Consider the following 21,101-nt stretch of genomic DNA (forward strand, 5'->3'; position numbering starts at 1 on the left):
AATAAAAAAAGTTGATCACAAAAAAAAAAAATTGCCGACGTCCCTGGTCCCTCCCCTTACGCTTTGTAGTCTTAGCGCGAGCATAGACAGTAAAAGAAAATGGACACAGCTTTTCCGGTGATGGCTGAGCGTAATGCAAAGCCTCAAACTGAGCTTGACGAAGTAGATGTGACATGGGCAACCTGTCTGAAATTTGTAAGTCTTCTGGTAGCTGCGCCAAGAGAAATCTGAATCATTCCGAATCTTGCAGAGACAGAAAGTGTGAGTAGGAGCTGTCCATGAGCGTAGGAGCAGGAGCAAACGTTGCTGAAATATGCTTTCATGGACTCTCTATGGGCTTCTCCCTTGACTGTATGCCTTCGCGTCCCCCTGATTGCCTGCAAGCTTCTCCTGACTATACAGTAATTTCTCTACTGTGCGACAGAAAGTCGCGTGGTTATGACACAATCGTTAGCCTATTTTTACAAACATGGCTGCTACGGGGCCATAACGTGAGATACAAGGTAATGGAGCCTTTCATACATTGTCGTGTTTCTTTAGAAATAAACAATGGACAAATAGAGTCTTTAAACGCTTCAGAAGTAAAGTTATTCGCTGTCAAAGTGACGCCAAAATGAATGGGAGTCAATGGAATGCTAGCGGAAGTTGAAGGCTTGTTAGCCTCAGAATCTCCCCATAGGAGGTATGCTTTCCGGATGCTCACTTACCCCCCTGAGTGCAAGTAGGGTCCATCGTTCCACACTGAACTTTTTGACTGTTTTTAGGAGGTCATACTTTCAGTGCACTGACTTTTTGCGTTATCTACACCATATACTTAAAACTAAGTGTTTGAAGTGTGCAAGTAGGCGGTTTGAGACACAGCCCTCGTCTCCTGGGTGAAATTTGGCGCTCTTATAATTCGTCACCTGACTTCCTGCTTTGCGCCACCACTAAAAACATAAATATGAGTCATAATTGCTGCTTGAATAAACAGCTTATGTGAGAGTTTTACTTAGTGTTGTTCCATTGAAGTATCAAAAGTAAAAATATTTATTTGTCAGAGTGATCCCTGTCAATGTTATATGTATTTATAACATTATATTACTGGACTATTATTATTGATGCATTTAGATGTAAACAGTACTTTAATGTTATAGCTGGTTAAGGTGGAGCTAATTTCAAAGGCTTTATATAGTTTTGTGAGTTAAATCCATAACACATCATTATATTTTATATACTGACATATACATGTTTTGTTTGTAAAATCCTGATCTGAAATGTAACTGTAGCTGTCAAATAAAGAGGAAATGCCTCTCTGACGTGACGTATAAATAGCATAGAATTAAAATACTTAAATAAAGTAAGAATACCTCAAAATTGTACTTGTAATTGTACTAATACTCAAGTACAGTACTTGAGTAAATGTACTTAGTTACATTCCACCACTGCTATAAAGGCTTCTGCTTGATCTACTGTGGCTTGGATTGTATCTCATTTGTGCGTCACTATGGACAAAAGCATCTGCCAAATGAATGAATGTAAACGTATAAATGTAAAAAGATTTTGGGGATATGTGACAGGTGTGTCAGTCTGTCACATTTCAACTGTGATGGTTGCTTCTTTAGTTTTATACAGTCTATGTTTCAGTAGCAGATCCAGTTTATGGCCCCATCATTGTGTCCATCATCCTCGCTCCTACACCTTACCTTAGACATCAGCTCCAGCTCGGCACTTCCTTCCCAGTCAGCCCACACAACTACAAAAAAACTCTCCCTCTCTAGCTCTGGACAAGCAGCCCACTCCAGGCTGCAGGCTGTAGTCTGTCTGAACCATCATTACAGTCATTAGGCAAGAATAAGCTCTGTATCACAGGAGTCCACCAGCATCCAGTTTAACCCAGCACAATTAGCACATCCGTTGGAGTAGAATTACCCTGTAAAATGAGAATGTTCTGGACAAAAGAGAGTTGGAGTTGAAAAAAGAGGGTAAGTGTGAGGGAAAGGGGGAGAGAGGAGGAGAGGAGAAGTAAGGGAGGACAGGGAGAGATTAAAATTGTTTGAATTGGGTCCACGCTCGCCCCATTCATTTGGTATTCTGTTCAAATCAGGGCTTTTGTTCCGCCTGGCGTAAAGTAGTGTCAATCATCTCGACCCGGTTTTGTAGAATGGGGAAATTTATTATGAATTTGCTCCTGCAAATAATGAGGACTACCCCCTGCCTGCTCTCTCTTTTCCCTCCTCCTTCTCCCCCCAAGCCACCTCTCCTCTCTCCCCTTTGCCTCTACCCCCATATCAATGCTGCAGAATAGGCAATAGAGAGTGAAGTTAGCAATCTCAGGGCCACTCGCACTCTGGACCCACATCAAAGTGACAGAGACGTCCAATCAGATTTGTCTTACAGGCATTACATGATGAATATGGTGCGGCTGTAGCACAAAAGCGCCTTTGTGTCTCCTCCGAGCAGAGGCTATTCACAGCCCGCCACAGCCAGCCAGAGTGGAAGTAAATGGCCAAAAGGGCCCAGGCCAAAAAAAAGCACCCAAACTTGTGCAGCACAATGGCCCATGCAAATCACAGCCCCCACCACCTCCACCCTACCTCTTCCATCCCTACACCCCACAAGCCTGAGTTTGGTCCTCCTCTGCTGGGTCTTCTGAAGTTTAGGGCCTATTCACACACATACAGAGGTGTCAGTTAAAAGTGCTGAGCTGAACGCATTCAAACGTTCATTTGAAAAGAGAAAGATTTCTTTTTTTAGAAAGATAGAAGAAAAACACAAGTCGAATGACTGTCAGAAAGTAAGAGTGACTTGGCGGCTGTGGGCAAGGCTCCTATTTAGTAAGACTTTAGCTGTGGAGAAGAGAATTTCCAGCACACAGGAGGGGCCCTGTGATATTTGCTTTCATTGAGAGAAACGATAAAATGAAACGTGATAGGCACAGAGAATATACTCCTTTAAAACAGTGATGAACATTAAAACTCATGCATGACTCTGATTCTAACAATTGAACATCTTCATTATCAGCAGTGCAATGGGTAACTTACTAAGGTACATCTCCCACTCTGGGAATGGAAAACATTAATAATTAAGTCTGAATTTAAAGGTGCTGTAGGTAGGAATGTGAAGATCCAGGACTTAGCCAAACATTTTTAACATCAACAACTTCTCAGTCCCTCCCCTCTTTCCGCTAAAGCCCAAAACGGTCTCCTAAGCCTCTCCCCCCACAAGGGAGAATGAATGCGTTTGCATGAGCAGTGAATGACACGCAGTTAGACACCCCCCCTGGCCCTGATTGGTGCATCTGAACAGGGAGCTGTGGATTTTTGCAAACCGCACTACAGGCTGTAGGTGGTGCCAGAGGAGCCGGATTTTTTTTCAGATTACCTGCTTCATGTAGTTCTACTCGAACATGGGGGAAGTTTCAGCAAATATGACAGAAAGTTAGTTTTATAAGTCTTACCTACTGCACCTTTAAATCTCAGAAACTAAACTATCAAAAATGTTCCATTTAAGGGGCCTACTTCATCACAGAAGATATTAGCATCTGCACTAGTTCAAATATCATGTTCTGCTGTGCTTGCTTTTTTTAAGAAATTCTGACAAACAAAAGGTGCTCTATGAAGAAGACTCTCTAGTGAGAGAAAAAAGCTTTGGCAGCATTCATAGCAGACAAAACTCACTACATTTTGTGAGGGAAGAGACGTAAAGCTTTAAGTCAAAAAGGCCTTCATTATTTACTCTCAGAACAATGTGACCTGTAGTGACTGATCATAACTTCTATCAGGAAAAAAAAAGGAGGAGCAGCAGCAGGGATTAGTGTAAAATACTAGTGTGTCCATAGTGGCACTACAATCCGGGACCCATGCAATCAATAGCTAAGGGGTCAACAGATTTGTCTCTGAAAAAGGAGCACGGCCCAATGTGTGTGTGTGTGTGTGTGTGTGTGTGTGTGTGTGTGTGTGTGTGTGTGTGTGTCTAGACCAAAGCAGTTTAGCCTGTTTTCTGTCTATGTTAAATATAAACGTGTCTGTGCCTCGCTTAAACATTAACACCTCTGTAAGCATTGCTCAAGGTTGTGCACCATCTCTCCATTCATCTACATCACTGCTCTGTCTGTGTGGTCATCCCCCCTTTGTCTGAACCTTATTTATCATATTCACATCTTCAAAGCTGTGGCTCAGTATTTCACAAAACAACTGTAGGTTTGCACGTTGTTTATATTATTTGCATTAGTTGAAAATCTTTCTGCAAAAAAAAAAGAAAAGTTGAATGTTTCAAAGTAGCTGTATTCAATTTCACTGCTATGGAAAACATTCACGTCAAGTTGCTGTTAAAAAGAAATTTGTTATGAGTGTATGGTTTTGTATTGATTCTGTTCTGCATAGTAAAATGAAATAAAATACTTGATTGATTTGTAATAATTGTGGGGTTTTTTTAAAGGATCAGAGACATTGATAGGTGTGATTGTGGTCTGAAGTAATGCATAGCAAGAACATGGTTTCTTGCTATGCATTGCCATTACTTAGGGTTTCCCCATATTATAAAGCCCAGTAGCTGACTTTTAACTCTAGTCTGTTTCTGATGCACCTGTTGCTCTGCAGGCAGATGTGGCTCTGAGCTGTGATTGGATGAGCCATGCACTAACATCTTCCAAGTACACTGTTATCCTGAATTAGTTGACTTTACTAGAAGTTTTTACACAAGGTGAAACTTAACAGGTCAAGTTGTATTAACACAGAGCAGTAAGTTTATGCAGTAGACAAATCAAGTTTACATTAGTAGTCATTAAAATAAGCATGTTAAATCGGCGGGTGGGGGTGGTGAATGGAGGCTTGTATCATGTGGATGCGCCAGTGACTGTAAGGCGCCAACAATTTTGCTGTCATTACTTAGAATTCCTCATGGGGGAGACAGAAACTGCACACTACAGCTTTAAATATACAAAGAAACATAACAAATATAAAACATTAGGCTACTTATCAATACTACATATATAAATTGTTGATCTAAATATTGCTTTTCCTTTATCACAGCCTGATTTTAAGATAAATGTATTCAATACATTGGTTCCAATAAAATCAAAAATGTAAACAATAATCACAATACATAATACTTCCTCAATGAATAATTCTGGATGGAAACAATATCTCAGAAGACAGAGTTACTAATTTCCAATCTGTGTATATGTGTCCCATTTCCTCACTGCCTAGACCCCATCAGTCCCCTCCCGGGTCTCGGTCATGGTGCAACAACAAATGTAAATAAACATGAACACTAAATCAACCATAGAAAATTAAAACCCCAAACTCTTTGCGTCGCTTCAGCGCAGAACAGTTCAAATGACCCCGCCCCTCCCATACAGAAACATCCTAACATCCTTAGTCTCTGCTTAATATGATCTGTGCACTGCATACTTAAGCTGATTATTACAAACAACTAATGTGATTTAGTAATGAATATGGTTTTTAACTAAACATGAAAGAATAAGTAGTGACCACTAAAAAGTTGAATTACAACTAAATCTGGGTTAACAGTGATACTGACTCTTGGTGGGCTATGACTTTCCTGCAGCCATTCTGATAAGATATTTTCATCTACTTTCATTTCAACACAGTGAAATATTGTATTTGCTTTCATTAAAGCAACTTTTTTTTCAAGCCAAATCAACTTTAAATATGTTATCAGAATCAGGATAATTTCAGAACTTATGATCAGGTGTGACTTATCAAAGTTTATTAAGAAAAAGTATTATTGGCTTATTAGCAGAAGCCAGACAGCCCATACCCCCACAGACATTGGTGCAAGTCACTACTGCTGCAAATGTGTTGTACAAAATAAACGACACCTGAAACTTGAAATAATAAATGTTTAACCTGTAAATGTAAATGCATTTTGATGTTGAAATACAATAATGTTTTTACAATATACTTTAACAAAATGTTTGATAAATAGTTATGCTTAGCACATCATTTCCAAATGAATCACACTGAGATGCCCATACTGAGAGAGAGAATAGCTGACGTATTAGCGGCAGTTAGACTGTTATCATGTAAATATTGTCAACCTCTAAAATGATTAATGTTATGGTGGGACATACACTGCCGAGGGCGTCAAAACATGAAATAAACGAAGTTTGTGCACCAACTCTACTTCAGCAATGCGCAATTTACGCACACACTGGAATAATGGATGACCTCCTGTTCATGCAAAATGACTTTAAAATCAACCGAGCACTCTGATGACTGCATGCAGAGCAACAGATGACCCCTCACCACCGAACTCATGGCCAGTTCAGCCCTATATTATAGTCTAGGTATGTGCGCATTTGGCGTTTCCATTGTTGACGCATATATCATGGCATTGCGCACGAAAACCGTTGCATTAATGAGCTGCATGTGATTGATTATTCACCATTGGATTACGGCAAATTAAACGGGCCCTTATGCATTGTCAAAGTGAAAATGACCCACGGACAAGATGACATGAATAAATCTATTTTCGCCGCTGCTCCTCCATATATGACTGAGGAGAAAATTGCATATCCATCTTAGGGGACAAGAGACAAGCGTTATTTTCACTCCGTGCCCTGGCATCTGCCTGACACTAAAGGACATCAGAAACATCATTTCAACCGTATAATAATGGAGCAGCGGGGTATTTTGGGCCCAACATTGATTTGTCTTTCTGAGTCCCGGTGACGTAGGAGGTTATAAAGCAGAGCGTAATTAATGTCATTTATCACTTGTTGGATTTTGTCACTGCCGTCACCGACAGGGCTCACATACGCGAGCCATTAACCAATGGGAGAGCTAGAGCCTTCGTCACCGAGTACAGGCACGTGGTTTACACCTGCAGGCTGCTGCAGCAGTGTGTGTGTGTGTGTGTGTGTGTGTGTGTGTGTGTGTGTGTGTGTGTGTGTGTGTGTGTGTGTGTGTGTGTGTGTGTGCGTGCGTGCGTGCCTGCGTGTGTGTGTCATAGAGATAGAGATGGAGCGTATGCCTGTGGCACACTTTTAGGTAGCCTATAAGAAAGAAAGAAAACATCCCACACATCATCAAGTCCATAAGGGAGTTATGCTGTTCTGACCTACCACTATCATATTATTTTCGTTTTTGGATTAATGTTGGCTGATATAATAATAACAAATACAAATGAATGAATTGATTAAAAATAGCCTACTAAAGCTTCAATCAGTCTCTCTTGTTTCCAATTTTCCACTTCCACAGAGAGCACCGGGTGAAATTAAACTCGTTATTTCTCGTTCTGCCTCGCTGAATTTGGCATCAGCGTTTAATTACAATAGAAGATCTTCCATTATTGGCATAATGAGGCGCAAAGAGGCACACAATAGTGCTCACAATGTGGTGTTGTGCTCCCCATTTCGCAGGAGATGGATTTTTTGGTTGGGCTGTGTGCGCCATGAAAAACACAGTTGGGGATACAACTAGTCTACAACCCCAGGTTTTATTTAGATTGATCTCAATCGGGCAATAAGAATTTTGACCCCTCTCATTGTCTTGCTGACTTTCCCCGGGCCGTATTTCAAAGGGTGTCTATACCCTTTGAGAGGAGCGAATTGCAACCCCCTCCCTCCCTCTCTCCCTCCGCTCCAGGCCCTCTGGGCTAAAAGCAGAGTACGCAAAAGAAACAATGCAATGCATGAAACGTAATATTAATCTCCCTGTCCTGAATGCAGACAAAGCGCTGTAGAAGGTGCACGTCTATAATGGTTATTGAGTGCTCACCCAGCTGCGCAGTTTTCCCCCGTGTGCCCAAGCAAGTCGGGAAAAGGTCATGCAGGGGCTTTGAATAGAAAAGAAGCTCCCTAGTTTGCTCAATTACCGCCACACTCACACCCCCTCTCTCTCTCTCTCTCTCTCTCACACACAGACACGCACACACACACACGCACACACACGCACGCACGCACGCACACACACACACACACACACACACACACACACACACACACACACATATCAGCTGAAGAACCAAACTAGGTATAATATAAATAGATTCATCTTTATTTATAAAACTTGTTTTACACAAAATATATCTGTTAAAAATCGAATATTTACATTTTAGTCTATGGGAAACGGAGAACAAGTGCATACATTGATAAAGGTCTCCTTTACCACTTTAGAACCACTTATTTAGAAAAACAAAACTACACTCTGTCACAGGTAGTAGCCTTGATATTGCTGTCCAGTCACACAACTCATACATGCAAACTCGCTGCCTTACTGACAGCTGGCTCTCACAACACTGTCAGGAAAAGTGGCAGTGGCTGTTCAAGAACATTGTTTGTCTGACTCAATGTACAAAAATATGTCTTCATGTTAAAACAAGTCGTTGTATGGTACACTTTTGTTATGAAAGGGGAGGAAACAATGTACATCACGGAAAAGTCTGTTGACGCATCATCTTTGTTGTGTCTTCCAACAGACGTGGCAGCTGAGGAAGGCAGTCCTGCTCTGATGAAACACTCATCAAACAAGTCCTCTGGAACTGCAGCGCCGTCCCTGCAGAGCCTGCTGTGTCACGTATTAATTGCACTTATTCTTATTCAAACATAACATTAACAGTTCTTTACTTCCACGCGTGAATGAGTCCAACTCCCTCCTTGTTCTGGAGACATCAGGGCGACAAGTCTCTCTCTCTCTCTCTCTCTCTCTCTCTCTCTCTCTCTCTCTCTCTCTATTGCTTTGCTCATGCAGAAGCAGCCCGGGTGAGGGAGGGAGGCAACAGATCACTTCCAAGCACGGAGGGCGAGACTGTTCTGATGCCTTTACCAAGTCTTTGACAGCATTTCTAAAAGAAGTCAGCCGCATTCATGCACAGACACTGCTGTGTGGTTCGGATGCTGTCAGCCTCAGTACCTGTCGAACCAGGTTGTAAAGTCCAACAGCTCCTGCTCCTCGGAGCTCAGAGGCTCATAACTGCCTTCGTCTGATGAGTAGGTGGAGTGAGGCGACTCCGGGTCGGCGGAGTAGCTGTTGGAGATTGTCGGGGATGGCAACCCGCACTGGAAAGCAGCCGACACAGCGTCATGTTCGTCCAGAAGTTGCTGTAAAGCCCTGATGTACTCCACCGCAGACCTCAGGGTCTCCACTTTGCTCATCTTCTTGTTGGCGGCGCCGTTGGGCACATGCTGACGCAGCGTCTGGAAACCCATGTTGACTTGTTTGACCCGGTTCCTCTCTCTTTCGTTCCGCCGGGCCACGGCCACGGGCTGCTGCTGAGGGATGGAGTAGCCGAGGCCGTTGAAGCTCAGACGCCGCTTGCAGCGCAGGAGCTCCGGCGAGCTGGAGCGCTGTCTCTTCAGCACCTTGGTTTTACTTTGGAAGCCGGCAGCGTTGGTGTTGGGGTGCACAGCGGGGACAGCGCAGTCCTGGGCCGGGGCGTGAAGGCTGAGGCTGGCGTGTCTTTCAGTAAGTCCAAAGGTGAATGCAGTCTGCGTTGTGGTGATTGTTGTAGTTTCCATCTCGCTGACAGTTCTTCTGAAGTGATGGATGGATGCAGCCTCTAACGGTGGGACAAGAAGAGCGGAAAGGATTGGCAGTGTACAGCTCTCGTGTCCTTCGCGTGGGGACCGTGTGGCTAACTGTAGTCCAAGTCTCTCTTGACTGCTTACTCCACGAGCCGATCTGACCCAAACTTTGGCAGCACTCCTCTTTTTCAACACGCGCCCCAACACACACCCCACCCACCCCTTTTTGGAGACGCACGCTTCGTCGCGAGGCCCCGCCCCCGCTGTGTGATTCTTCCGCACGCCGACTCCCCCGGGCCAGGCGCGTGGCTCCGGGAGCTCAATAAACAATCCCGAGCTTTCACTGCGCCGGGAGCACGCGCTGGGCTCATTTACATTCCAATGTCTCTAACTTGAAGGCCCATTGGTCGATTCAAACGGCCTGCAACCGTGCGAAAAGAAAGAAAGGCGAAAAAAAAAAAAAGACAGAGAAAGAAGAAAAAAAGAAGAGAGAGAAGAAAAAAAAGTGAACGGTTTGGTTCTTTGAAATGCCTTTTGAATTTGACAATGTACCCCTGGCAAGTCTTCAAATTATCAGTCTCCCCCCCCCCACCCGGCCATCTTTCTCCTCCAGCTCTTTACAATCACAAATACCAAGGACGCTCTCTCCTGTATCCAGGCTACAGCTTTACAGAGCTAAATCAAATGCAAGCGTGTCTCTGAGCACAATAATTGGCAATTATAAAGCTCGCGTAAGGACGCGATAAATGTAAAAGTAAACATATTGTTTATGACATGGAGGCGTCCGAAAGAGCATACTACAGTTACCTCAACTCCGTGTTTCGCAGGTCCAGTTTGTTGTCACTTGCTTGACAGGTTATCACTGGAGAGTCTACAACTCTTGAACTCCTATCTAAATGCAATGTTTTCCTGTTTTTTTTGCTAAACTGCTTGTTTTTAATTACTATGGACATCATGTTATCTATAATCCTGTGACATTTTTATTTTTTTAAATTTGTTATACCTGCCCAGGGACTACAGGTGGAAATTAGCAATTGCTGCTATAACCTGGCCCAAGACATATTCTCTTGTTTACCAAGTGTAGCCTAATGTTTATTTGTGCGTTGTCGCTGTTTCAAATAAATCAATTTCCAATTCCAATTCCAAACAGTTTCTTTAGTGTTATATTTGTACACTTTTTACGCGCACGGGGACCACATAGTTTGGTTAAAGTCAACCAAACTCAAAGTGCAGATGCGCGAATGCAGCATTTCAGCACCACGTCTGACTGGACAGTTAAAAGCAACAGCATCGTCCTCTAGTTGTGACTTCCTGCCGACCTGAGTCGTACTATTTGTTTTCATCAGATTTAGTTTTATTCAGTATTGTGAGAAGGCTTTCGAAATACGATTCGTTTGTGGAAAGTCTGAAAAAGCAAATTTTGTCAGTGAGGCAGTCTGTGTGGAAATGTAAAGACCGTCGCCCATCGAATAAAAATGGGACACGTGCGGCCTCTGGCGGCAGAAAATGGCAGCTGCAATTGAACTGTGTAATTCAGGGAGAGGGGCATTCCCTGACAGCTAGTGGTATGGTGGTTTCATTTCATTTTATTATTTATCTCGAACAATCAACAATGTTACAAAAGAAAACAAAACCAAAAAAATTAAAACCACAAAATAAAACACAAACAATCAGAATTTAACAAAAACCCCAAAAATTAAACAATTAAAAAGGATTAGGTCGAGAAGGAGCAGGCGGAATCAAATAGCTTATTTGGTCCTGCAACAATTTCACAAAATGATATTATTACAAAGCAAATAGATAAGCAATTACAGCATACACATTTATAAAATGTTACAATAAGTCCAACAATACAACAATATACAACAATACCTTTACATTACAATTCCATTCATGTGTTTCGGTCTATTCTTTTCTGTATTGGTCAAGTAATGATTTATTTAATCTATTTTTGATTAAATAAATCTTTAACTTTAAACATAAATTGTGCAGTTTTAAATGTAACAATGTCCAAAAATTTCAACAAATGTGAATTAAAAAACAGATGATTAGTGTGCTCATAATACCCGGTGTGATTTATTATCCTGATTGCTCTTTTTTGCAATGTGCAAATATTTTGTAAGTTGCTTCTGTAGGTATTTCCCCAAACTTCCACACAATATAACATATATGGTAAAATAAGTATGCAGTACAGAGTATGTAATGTATTTTGGTTCAATATGTATCTAGTTTTGCTCAATATACCAATACTCCTGGCCATCTCCATGCACAGATATTTAATGTGGGGCTAGTACAACACCCAGAAATGTACTTTCATAGACTCTTTCAATTGTTTCGTTATCAATTACTATTGTAACATCTGTATTTATAGTACGATTTCCAAATATCATGAATTAGTTTTGTTCAAGTTTAAAGATAACTTATTTGAATCAAACCTAAGTTTTAATTTATTAATTTCATTTGTGACCATTTCTAGCATCTGCTGCAAGTTATCCCCGCAACAAAAAGTATTTGTGTCATCTGCAAAAACAGTACATTTTAGTACATTTGATACTTTGCAAATGTCATTTAGGTAAAGAATAAACAGTTTTGGGCCTAAAACTGACCCCTGTGGAACGCCACAGGAAATACTAAGGCTGACCGGTGATTACCCATTTGAACAATTTTCAATATAGTTTTTTTTATCCAGTTATAGGCCACACCTCTGATGCCATACCTTTTTTAACAGAATTTCATGATCAACAGTATCAAAAGCCTTTTTTAGATCAATGAAAATCCCCACTGCATAGTTTTTATTTTCAATACAATTTGTTAATCTTTCTACTAACTCAATTAGTGCCATAGACGTTGATCTACCGGATCTGAATCCATACTGACTGTCCATTAGTACATTATTTGTATCAATGAAATTAATAAAAACATCTCTTCCTCTAGACTGAGATTGCTCTGAACTATGCCCTGCCCTAAGGGTTATAAGACACCACAAATTCATAACATAAAGTCCAAGAGTAAAGAACTTTCACAATCAGATATTCAGATACAATTAAACATTCATAAATCACTGACAAAAATGTATACTCTGTAATACTGGGCACGGTCAATCAGAGTACTTATTTATTTATCCATATTGCTTTCACTTTCAGGCTTTTGAGGAAAAATTAGCATAACTATATATCATTATATTTTGAATACAATACAAAAAAATGAGACTCACTTTTCACAAATCACACAGCTCACACCATCTGTTTCCCTCCTGAACATTCTAAATCCGCCAACCTCAGTGGCCAGAGGACAGCTGCTGAAGACCTTTGACTGCTAGAAAAGCAAGTACATGATTCAGGGCCAACTGTTTCGTTTAATATATTATTCCCTTAATTTTGGTTTTGACAAAACTTTCAAACATTTTTTTTAAAACTTGAATAAAATGTTACTTTTATTAAACTTAACATTACAACACAAAGATTGTGACCATGTCATATTTAATTTATGACCAAGAAACTTTCCTGCATCATTTTGTTTATATCTTCATCTTATTGTCTTATCTTCTTTGCTTTTCCCTGCTTTAAAATAATATATTTTCCTGTGTGTGTGTGTGTGTGTGTGTGTGTGTGTGTGTGTGTGTGTGTGTGTGTGTGTGTGTGTGTGTGTATCTACCTCTGCCTGGCCAACAGCAGAGGGTGCTGGGTGACAACAAAAGTAAAAACCCTCTGTTACACACTAGTTGCTTCAGCACAGGTTATATTTTTAAGTATACACTGACGCTACACATAAACCAGTGTCTGATAAAGCTGCCGATGTCATCATAACATAAACTATTATAACCTGTGCTGGAAAAAAAACCTTATAATGCATAATACTGTATGCTGCACTGTTTTGCTTCCTACAACAATTAGTCTGAAAAACTAAATAACTACATGTATGAAGAGAAAATGACATGTAATGTAATGAAAATTACTTAATGTAAAAAAAAGAATTCTGACTGTATAAAGAAAACTGTTTTCATTCTCAGTTGTGTATTTGTTGCAATCTGCAGACACGAGAAAGACACACTTCCTGATATGGTGCTTATTATTAGGGATATCAAACATTGTGAAATTCCTTACAAACATTAGAAGTAGAAAATAAATGTATCAGTCAAAGGTCATAGGACAGTTAGCAGGACATCATACCAAAACACACATCCAAAAGCACCCAGTGATCTCAGTGTGTGTATTTATAACACAATAAAATGTGGTATGAGATCAAGTTCCTTTGACTCAAGCTTCATGAATCACGATTACCTGCTATCACCTTGCCTCAACACACACACGCACGCATGCACACACACACCACACCACGTACACCTATTTAAGCTGAAGCCTGCCAAAATCTTATTCATAGGTAAGGGTGTGGCGGTTTACGAGAATTGAAGCAGGGTTTTTTAAACACACTGAAACACTGAAAAACAACAACCACCATGTCTGACGTTTTCTTTTAAAGCAATGCCTCAACAGTCAACAATGCTTCATATCTACTGTGACACACACACACACACACACAGTGCTACAAAGATAGATAGCAAGATACTGAAAAATCAAGCTAGAATTCCCAGTAAAATGCCCTTTTAAAAACATCAAAAGTTTAATAATACAAAATGAATATTCATACATGAGTTTGTGCTGGCAAAATAAGGGCCTATCATCGCACTCGTATCTTTTTTGAAGGCCACTGTGGCGTCATACTTGGAGACTAGAAAATGTGCTCAGAGCAATGCAGTTGACCTTTCTGTGTCACATCATCTGCTCCATGTTCTGCCACAAAATATTCAGGTTTTTTTCCATTTACAGACAAGTTAACACTAATGATATTACCTTTGCAATGTGAATATTAAAAACAAATAGGATGTGAGCCCTCTATGTGGTCTTTCAATTACCAGGCTACATCCTTCCTGAGTAGCCTGTGTTTTCTACAGCGGCCTTCTACAAGGACTAAGAAGTAGGCTATTTCCAATGAGCAGGAAAAGAGAAGTGCTCCATTAGAGCATGTATCGCTTCCCTATTCCTGACACATGTATACTGGACTGTAGCCATGTAAGCCGTATTTCTTAAACACTTGCAGAAAATGCAAAGCATTAGTTTATTACCGGTCAGGACACGGCCAGACAATAAACAGCAATTCTCCCCTAGAAGCATAAAGCAAAGTAGGCACAGTGGGCTTCAGCATGCACCTTTTGCACTGTGACTGTGTGTAAAAGGTTGGCTAAGACCCCAGAGGGGGAGAACAAAATAAAATATTTCACAGTTGTGCTGTGAAGCTAGGAAAACACTGATGGTAGAGAGAGGAAGTGAGGCCTCATGTGAAGCAAGCTGAGTAGTGTTTTTTAATAGTATAGATAAAAATGTATGTCATGGAAACAAGGGAGTCCCCACTGTACTCTCAGTCACTGTCTGGTTATTAATAATCTGTCTCATTCAGACACATGACACAACTGCACACCTGCAGGATTCTGGCTCTGAAAGTCCCACATAACCCTTGAGTACACTGCACATTGGTTACAAACTACAGTGGATTCTATTGTTTGAATTCATTGGAACAGGATTGGTTTCATGGGACGCTATTTTAGTGAGCAATACCTCTCTGAAAAGTAAAGGTCAGAGCAGCTGGAGCTAAATGCCTCTGCCTCTTCACTGTGTGAAGAAACAAAATATCCAGTGGGCCTTAAATCTTATCATCAAATGTTGCAATGTAGCCTAGAATCTTAATATTATAAACCACTTTTTTGTAGTATTGACGACACAATATAATAAATATGGGCACACTTTCCTTACAGTACCACAATATGTATATCTATATTTATATATATATATATATATATATATATATATATATATATATGTTTCCTGCTTAGAATAATAAATTAAGTGTCCTATGGTTCACCTTCATCACATCACGTTCTGTGCTTGTTCCAATGCGACATTACAACCATATGTCTATACAGTGTGAAATATTAAAGCCCCCATATTTGTATGGATGTATCATAACATTGGAAATGTCTAACAGTGCATCATTTTATAATTTGTCAGTTATTATGACAACATAATTCAGCATCACATAGGCCTAAACCTGTTCAATAACCTATGTCTACATACATCTTGGGATTACAATAATTCATTAAAAAATAGGTTTTTAACAATACAAACGTATACAGTAGACTTGGCATCACTCTCTACAAAAACGAGATTATGTTTACATAGATTCAAAAGCAATAAACGTATTTAAGAACGTCATATATGAAATCGTGTATTTCATTTCTAGGCTTGGCTCCAGGCTTTAGTGGGCGAAAACGCGTACGAGAAAAACATGAACTTGGGAGGCGAATGATGCAATGCAGGTGACGTGGTGTTGCAATTGAAGAGATGAGACAGTATTCAGCAAAACCTACTTTCAGTTTCTTAAGATTGAAGAAATTTTCCATTTCCAAAAAAAAACATGTCCGCATCCGGTCTGCAGAGGACGGTGTCTTCGATTTATCAACCATGAGCAGTTCCATCGTCTGTCTAATCTCTGTGTGAGGAATTAACTTCCTGCTTGTCCATGAATCAAACGTACCCATTCGTGCGTCGGAAATGCCCCAGGAGCGGCTGCACCTTCCCACTGGGGGAGGAGACATGAAAACCTCATGCTGGTGTCAGTGTTTTTGATTTTATAAATTCAGCCGAAGTGCTCCGAGGATCCACATGCCAACAGCTCCGTAGAGATTAACACCTTCACTGAGAAATGCAAAGGTATGGAAACGAACACCCTCATTTCTTTATTTAGGCTATTAAATTTTTTTTTTGTTTGTTTTGTTGTGAGTGGATTGTATGTATTGTGAAGCAGTTAGTTCCTTGTGAAACTTGCTGTGTGTATAGACTTATTAAAATCTGTATGTGTTGAAGAAGTCTAGTAACGTATGCACGTTGTTGAATATTGTTGACTAGGTCATGTTGAGGATTGCAGGCTTTCTTTTTGACTGTCTGTATAATAACCGAAAAACAGTGTGCAGTGTAAGATGACCTAGCTTTCACCACAGTGTGTGTGTGTGTGTGTGTGTGTGTGTGTGTGTGTGTGTGTGTGTGTGTGTGTGTGTGTATATTTCCTCTCTCTGCCATAGGGAAATGTGTAATTGAAGAACAACACTAATCTATCGTGTTTCCTCTCAGCCCTCCCAAGCCTCAGTTTTCCAGCTGGCTCATAGAGCAGGTGGAGACAGGCCAGTACACGGGCCTGCGCTATGTGGGCCAAAACAAGTTCAGAGTCCCCTGGAAGCACAACTCCAGGAGAGACTGCAATGACGAGGACATTAAAATATTCCGGGTAGGTTCAGCAGCCTCTACTATTTTCTGGCACAGCGTGATTAGATACAATGTTTATGGCTTTGTTGACATTCTTTCTGATACAACTATAGTCATACTGCTTGTATTTTAGAGTACAGTATAATATTGTGCCACAAACACTACTCGTAGGCGTTTCTGAAGAAAATGACCTTCACGTCATTACCTGACAGAGGGTTGATGTATGGCAGGTGTTGACTGACCGGGGCAATTATTATAGCATGTCAACACCAGTGTGGTGGCACTTCCACTTCCCTTGAGTCAAAATAGAGGAGGCACATTAGCAATACCACACAGTGTGAGTGGTTCAAAAATGTTCTATTACAAGTAAAAAGCCAGCAATCAAACTTTTATCCTTGAGAAAACAATGGAAGTAACTGCAGGATTTTCTAAGCAGCACTAATGATGAAGAACTTTGAGACTGGAGGTGCTTTCCCATATGTAATTAATGCATTTACGATGCAACATCATCATTTTTGATTGTCAAGTGGTCATAATTCACAATTTAATTTGAGAGTGATTGCAGATTCCTGTGCTGTGTCTTCATTTTTGACGGCAGGACAGCCCATTTTGTTTAAATGTGAATGCATATGGAGTTTATCTAAACTTCTCTTCGTATGGTACACAGGCATGGGCAATAGCAAGTGGAAAGATCAACGAGTTCCCCAATGACAAGGCCAGGTGGAAAACCAACTTCCGATGTGCTCTGAACAACCTCTCTTTGCGCTTCAAGATGATTAAGGATAATTCCAAGAATCATGAGAATTCTGACGACCCTCATAAAATCTATGAGATTATCAACACTGAGCGTAAGACCATAGTCATTTATCCCAAGCCTTCTACCTTCACTATTTTGAGTTTGAATGCAAATTAATGTGCATCTGTTTTGTTTATCTGCAGACAACTATGAAAGTCCGCCAACACAAGACTCACAGGAGGATCCTGTCATCTACAGCTCTCCTATAGAGTACTTCCCCTCAGGAAATGAGGTGCGGTATTGCCTGGAGCGCACTTTCACTTCTCCATTTATTGGTTTAATATCACACAATTTTGTTGCTTGTGTTTTCTTCCGTTCGGTATTTATTAAATGCCTAAATAATATGTATTTTTCCCCTCCAAACAGCATAATCTGCTTAACAACTTTATGGCTTTGGATCTTGGCAACCAGCCATCAGGTACAGAGTCTTATGCATAAAGGACTAACCATATAAGTCATATAGAAAAACATACTCTCCTTATAATAAAGGTTAAATGTAGTTTAATCTCCTTTTTTATTGTCTTCAATAGAGGAGCAACAGTGGGCAGAGGACTATGGTCAGCACAATCCAGCTCTTCCTAAAAGCTATCCTGTAGCAGCCGAGAACCCCCCACAGCTTTTACCAGATCAGCCTTCTTACTGTGAAGGTATGTTCAGCCAAATCAAATAAAAATCAAATTCCTTTATTATATCCTTTTTATAGAATGGGGGAAACTGTTTCCAATTGATTATCTGTAAAGATGTGATCATGTTTGTTTTTTGTTTTTACAGTAAATCCTCCGCCAGTCCTCAGTTCACCTCTGCAGCCAAGTATATTTGACCTGGAGATCTCCATCCACTACAGGAAAAGTGAAATGCTAAAGATGACATTGTCCACTGCCCTTCTCCAGCTCCACTACCAGCAGGAGGCCCATGAGTTCAACGCCCATCATCTGTGCTTCCCCTCCACGGATCGTCTGCTGGACCACAAACAGGTACGTGATTACATCAGGCTCGATGGTGTTTTAAGCCCCCACCGTCGACTTCAAGGCACCTAACCTTAACCCTAACCATTGCCTAATCCTAGTGCCTTCTAGGCAGCAACATTTTTTTTTTTTATAGGGTGGTAGGGGAAGACTCATCCCTGATTGGCTTGCCCTGACATCCCATAACCAATCCCACTCCTCTTGCCTAAACCTAACCCTCATCTTGCCTAAACCTAACCAACCAGAGCAGGCAGTGAGTACTAGCCATTCAGGGATGAGTTCCCTAATGAATATTCATGAGTCTTCCCCTACCATCCTGCAAAAAAAATTTTCACTTCCAGGCAGCGCTGGAACAATCATGTATTGTTTTCTAGCAGACTTCCTCGTCACTGCTTTCCTTACGGTTACCACCAGTTGTGGATCAGAGTGTTAGTGCAAGAACTTCTTTTAGGGCGCCTGGGTAGCTCACCTGGTAGAGCAGGCGCCCATATGTAGAGGTCTATTCCTCAACGCAGCGGCCGTAGGTTTGACTCCACCCTGTGGCCCTTTGCTGCATGTCATTCCCCCCTCTCTCTCCCCTTTCATGTCTTCAGCTGTCCTATATAAACAAAGGTCTAAAATGCCTAAAAAATAATCTTAAATAAAAAAAGAGCTTCAGTTTAAACAGCCTTTCAAAGAGAAGCATAGCCATCCATTACAAGGGAAATAAATGTAAAAAATATTTTCCCTTAAGTTTACATACAATATACTGCTGTGCATCCTCAATGTGCCAAAGCTTTTTTTCTATGTAAAAGCTTTTGTAATCACAACTCTCTTTACACCAGATTGAGTACACCAACCGCATCCTTAACAGCATCCAGAGAGGTCTGTTCCTGGAGGTCCGGGACACTGGTATCTATGCCTGGAGGCAAGACCGGTGCCATGTGTTTGCCAGCACCAGTGACCCCAGTGTGGCTCACCCAGACCCAAGCAAGCTGCCCCAGAACACCATGGTGCAGCTCCTCAGCTTTGAGAAGTATGTTAATGGTAGGTGTGGATGTTATTACGGTTGCATTTCATGTGAAGCCAGCATTAGGTTTGCACTGTGAAATAAATGGATTCACCTGATATCTGTTTCAGAACTGAAGCAGTTCAGAGAGAACAATGGTGGCTCTCCTGACTACACCATCAACATGTGCTTTGGAGAGAAGTTTCCTGACGGAAAACCTTTGGAGAAGAAGCTCATCGTAGTCAAGGTGACCCTCTTTCCTGTTTGTTTTTTCCTGAGCTTCACCTCAAAAGACAAATACAGTGTTTGAGATAATCTCCCTACAGTTCTGCAGATTAAAAGTGCTGTCAAATGTCTCACTGTGTCACTTTGCCCCTGTAGGTTGTCCCTCTGATCTGTCGACACTTACATGAGATGGCCCAGATGGAGGGGGCTTCGTCTCTTCACAGCGCCAACGTCAGCCTCCAGATCTCACACAACAGCCTCTATGATCTTATTAGCTCCGTCTTTGGTCTGCCGGCAGATGAAGAGCCAGCACGGGCTGCTGCGCCTTTTCTACTTCATTTCTGACATTTGATCTCTCATTTGCCCCTAATGGGGACTATTTTCAACTACCTATGGGACCATACCCAAAGCTTCGCTAAAATGTTGAATAGGTTGACTATATGAAGCAGAAAGACACACAATTAAATGTAGTATTATAGTTACTATACTATTAATCTGCCATTACTCATTAACTCCAGCCTCCTGCTCTGCGTTTTCTTCTGTCCACATTAGTCGCTAACTTCAGGCATTTTTATCACTACATAAGTAGAAGTTAACTCCTCCACTATTGGACTGTTATAACTCAAAGCCAATGGTCTTTACTTTAGAATACACTTTTATGATTACTGTAAATGTCAAATCATCTCTTAATGAAATGTATGGTTGAAATTGTATTCATGTAGTAACCAAATGGTGCCTACCATATGCTGGTAAATCTTAACATGTTTGCTTTTTGATCACATATTTACGAGCTTGTAAAATGCAAAGGAAGGTAAAGTTAAACAATGTATGTAGAGGTTTGTCATGCAGCCATTGACATACATACATGCATAGATCGATCGATCGATACATTTTATATATAAATATTTATTTATATATGTTATATATACATATTTGTGTGTATATATATGTATAAAAAATATTGATTTTATATATGTATAAAAAAATATTTTTTTATATATGTATAAACAATATTTTTTATATATATAAAAAATAAATTTTTTTTATACATAAAAATATATTTTTATATATATATAAAAAATAAATATTTTTTATACATAAATATATATTTTTTTATATATATAAAAATATATTTTTTTATATGTAAAAAAAATATATTTTTTATACATAAATATTTTTTTTTTATATATATATATGGTTTGTGGTGAATTGTTTTACACTTCAGAATGTGTTAACATTTGTATACTCTGCTGGTCATTTTGTACTTTTCATACTGAATAAAACTGCCATTGTTTACCCTTGAATGAGGTCTAAGGTCTATAGATTTTTATATAACTTTCTAATG

General features: G+C 40.3%; 2 protein-coding genes across 3 annotated transcripts; one reads left to right on the plus strand and one right to left on the minus strand.

The window, feature by feature from the left end:
* Positions 1-7,980: 7,980 nt before the first annotated feature.
* ascl1b (achaete-scute family bHLH transcription factor 1b) lies at positions 7,981-9,874 on the minus strand. Its single transcript, XM_078257517.1, has one exon. It carries the CDS (start codon positions 9,461-9,463, stop codon positions 8,852-8,854), a length of 612 nt encoding a protein of 203 aa, XP_078113643.1. The 5' UTR covers positions 9,464-9,874; the 3' UTR covers positions 7,981-8,851.
* Positions 9,875-16,122: 6,248 nt separating this feature from the next.
* irf7 (interferon regulatory factor 7) lies at positions 16,123-20,664 on the plus strand. 2 transcript variants are annotated; one of them, XR_013502405.1, is made up of 10 exons: positions 16,123-16,233; positions 16,651-16,804; positions 17,450-17,630; positions 17,722-17,810; positions 17,945-17,996; positions 18,109-18,225; positions 18,350-18,552; positions 19,368-19,558; positions 19,663-19,778; positions 19,913-20,003. XR_013502405.1 is itself a non-coding variant. In XM_078257518.1 (10 exons), the coding sequence occupies exons 1-10, from the start codon at positions 16,226-16,228 to the stop codon at positions 20,099-20,101; spliced, it is 1,311 nt and encodes a 436-aa protein (XP_078113644.1). In that variant the 5' UTR covers positions 16,123-16,225; the 3' UTR covers positions 20,102-20,664. The 2 variants fall into 2 exon arrangements, 1 of the variants encoding a protein (XP_078113644.1); XM_078257518.1 differs by having other exon boundaries at positions 19,368-19,569; positions 19,913-20,664.
* Positions 20,665-21,101: the final 437 nt, after the last annotated feature.

Source organism: Sander vitreus, chromosome 8, assembly GCF_031162955.1.
Source record: "Sander vitreus isolate 19-12246 chromosome 8, sanVit1, whole genome shotgun sequence".
In the NCBI taxonomy this organism is placed as follows: Eukaryota; Metazoa; Chordata; class Actinopteri; order Perciformes; family Percidae; genus Sander; species Sander vitreus.

Excerpts from the sequence above, each read along its gene's own strand:
- ascl1b (XM_078257517.1), bottom strand. The coding sequence starts at position 9,463 with ATGGAAACTACAACAATCACCACAACGCAGACTGCATTCACCTTTGGA.
- irf7 (XM_078257518.1), top strand. Across the intron at positions 17,631-17,721 it reads TGAGATTATCAACACTGAGC|ACAACTATGAAAGTCCGCCA; the intron begins GTAAGACCATAG and ends GTTTATCTGCAG. Across the intron at positions 19,779-19,912 it reads AGAAGCTCATCGTAGTCAAG|GTTGTCCCTCTGATCTGTCG; the intron begins GTGACCCTCTTT and ends TTGCCCCTGTAG.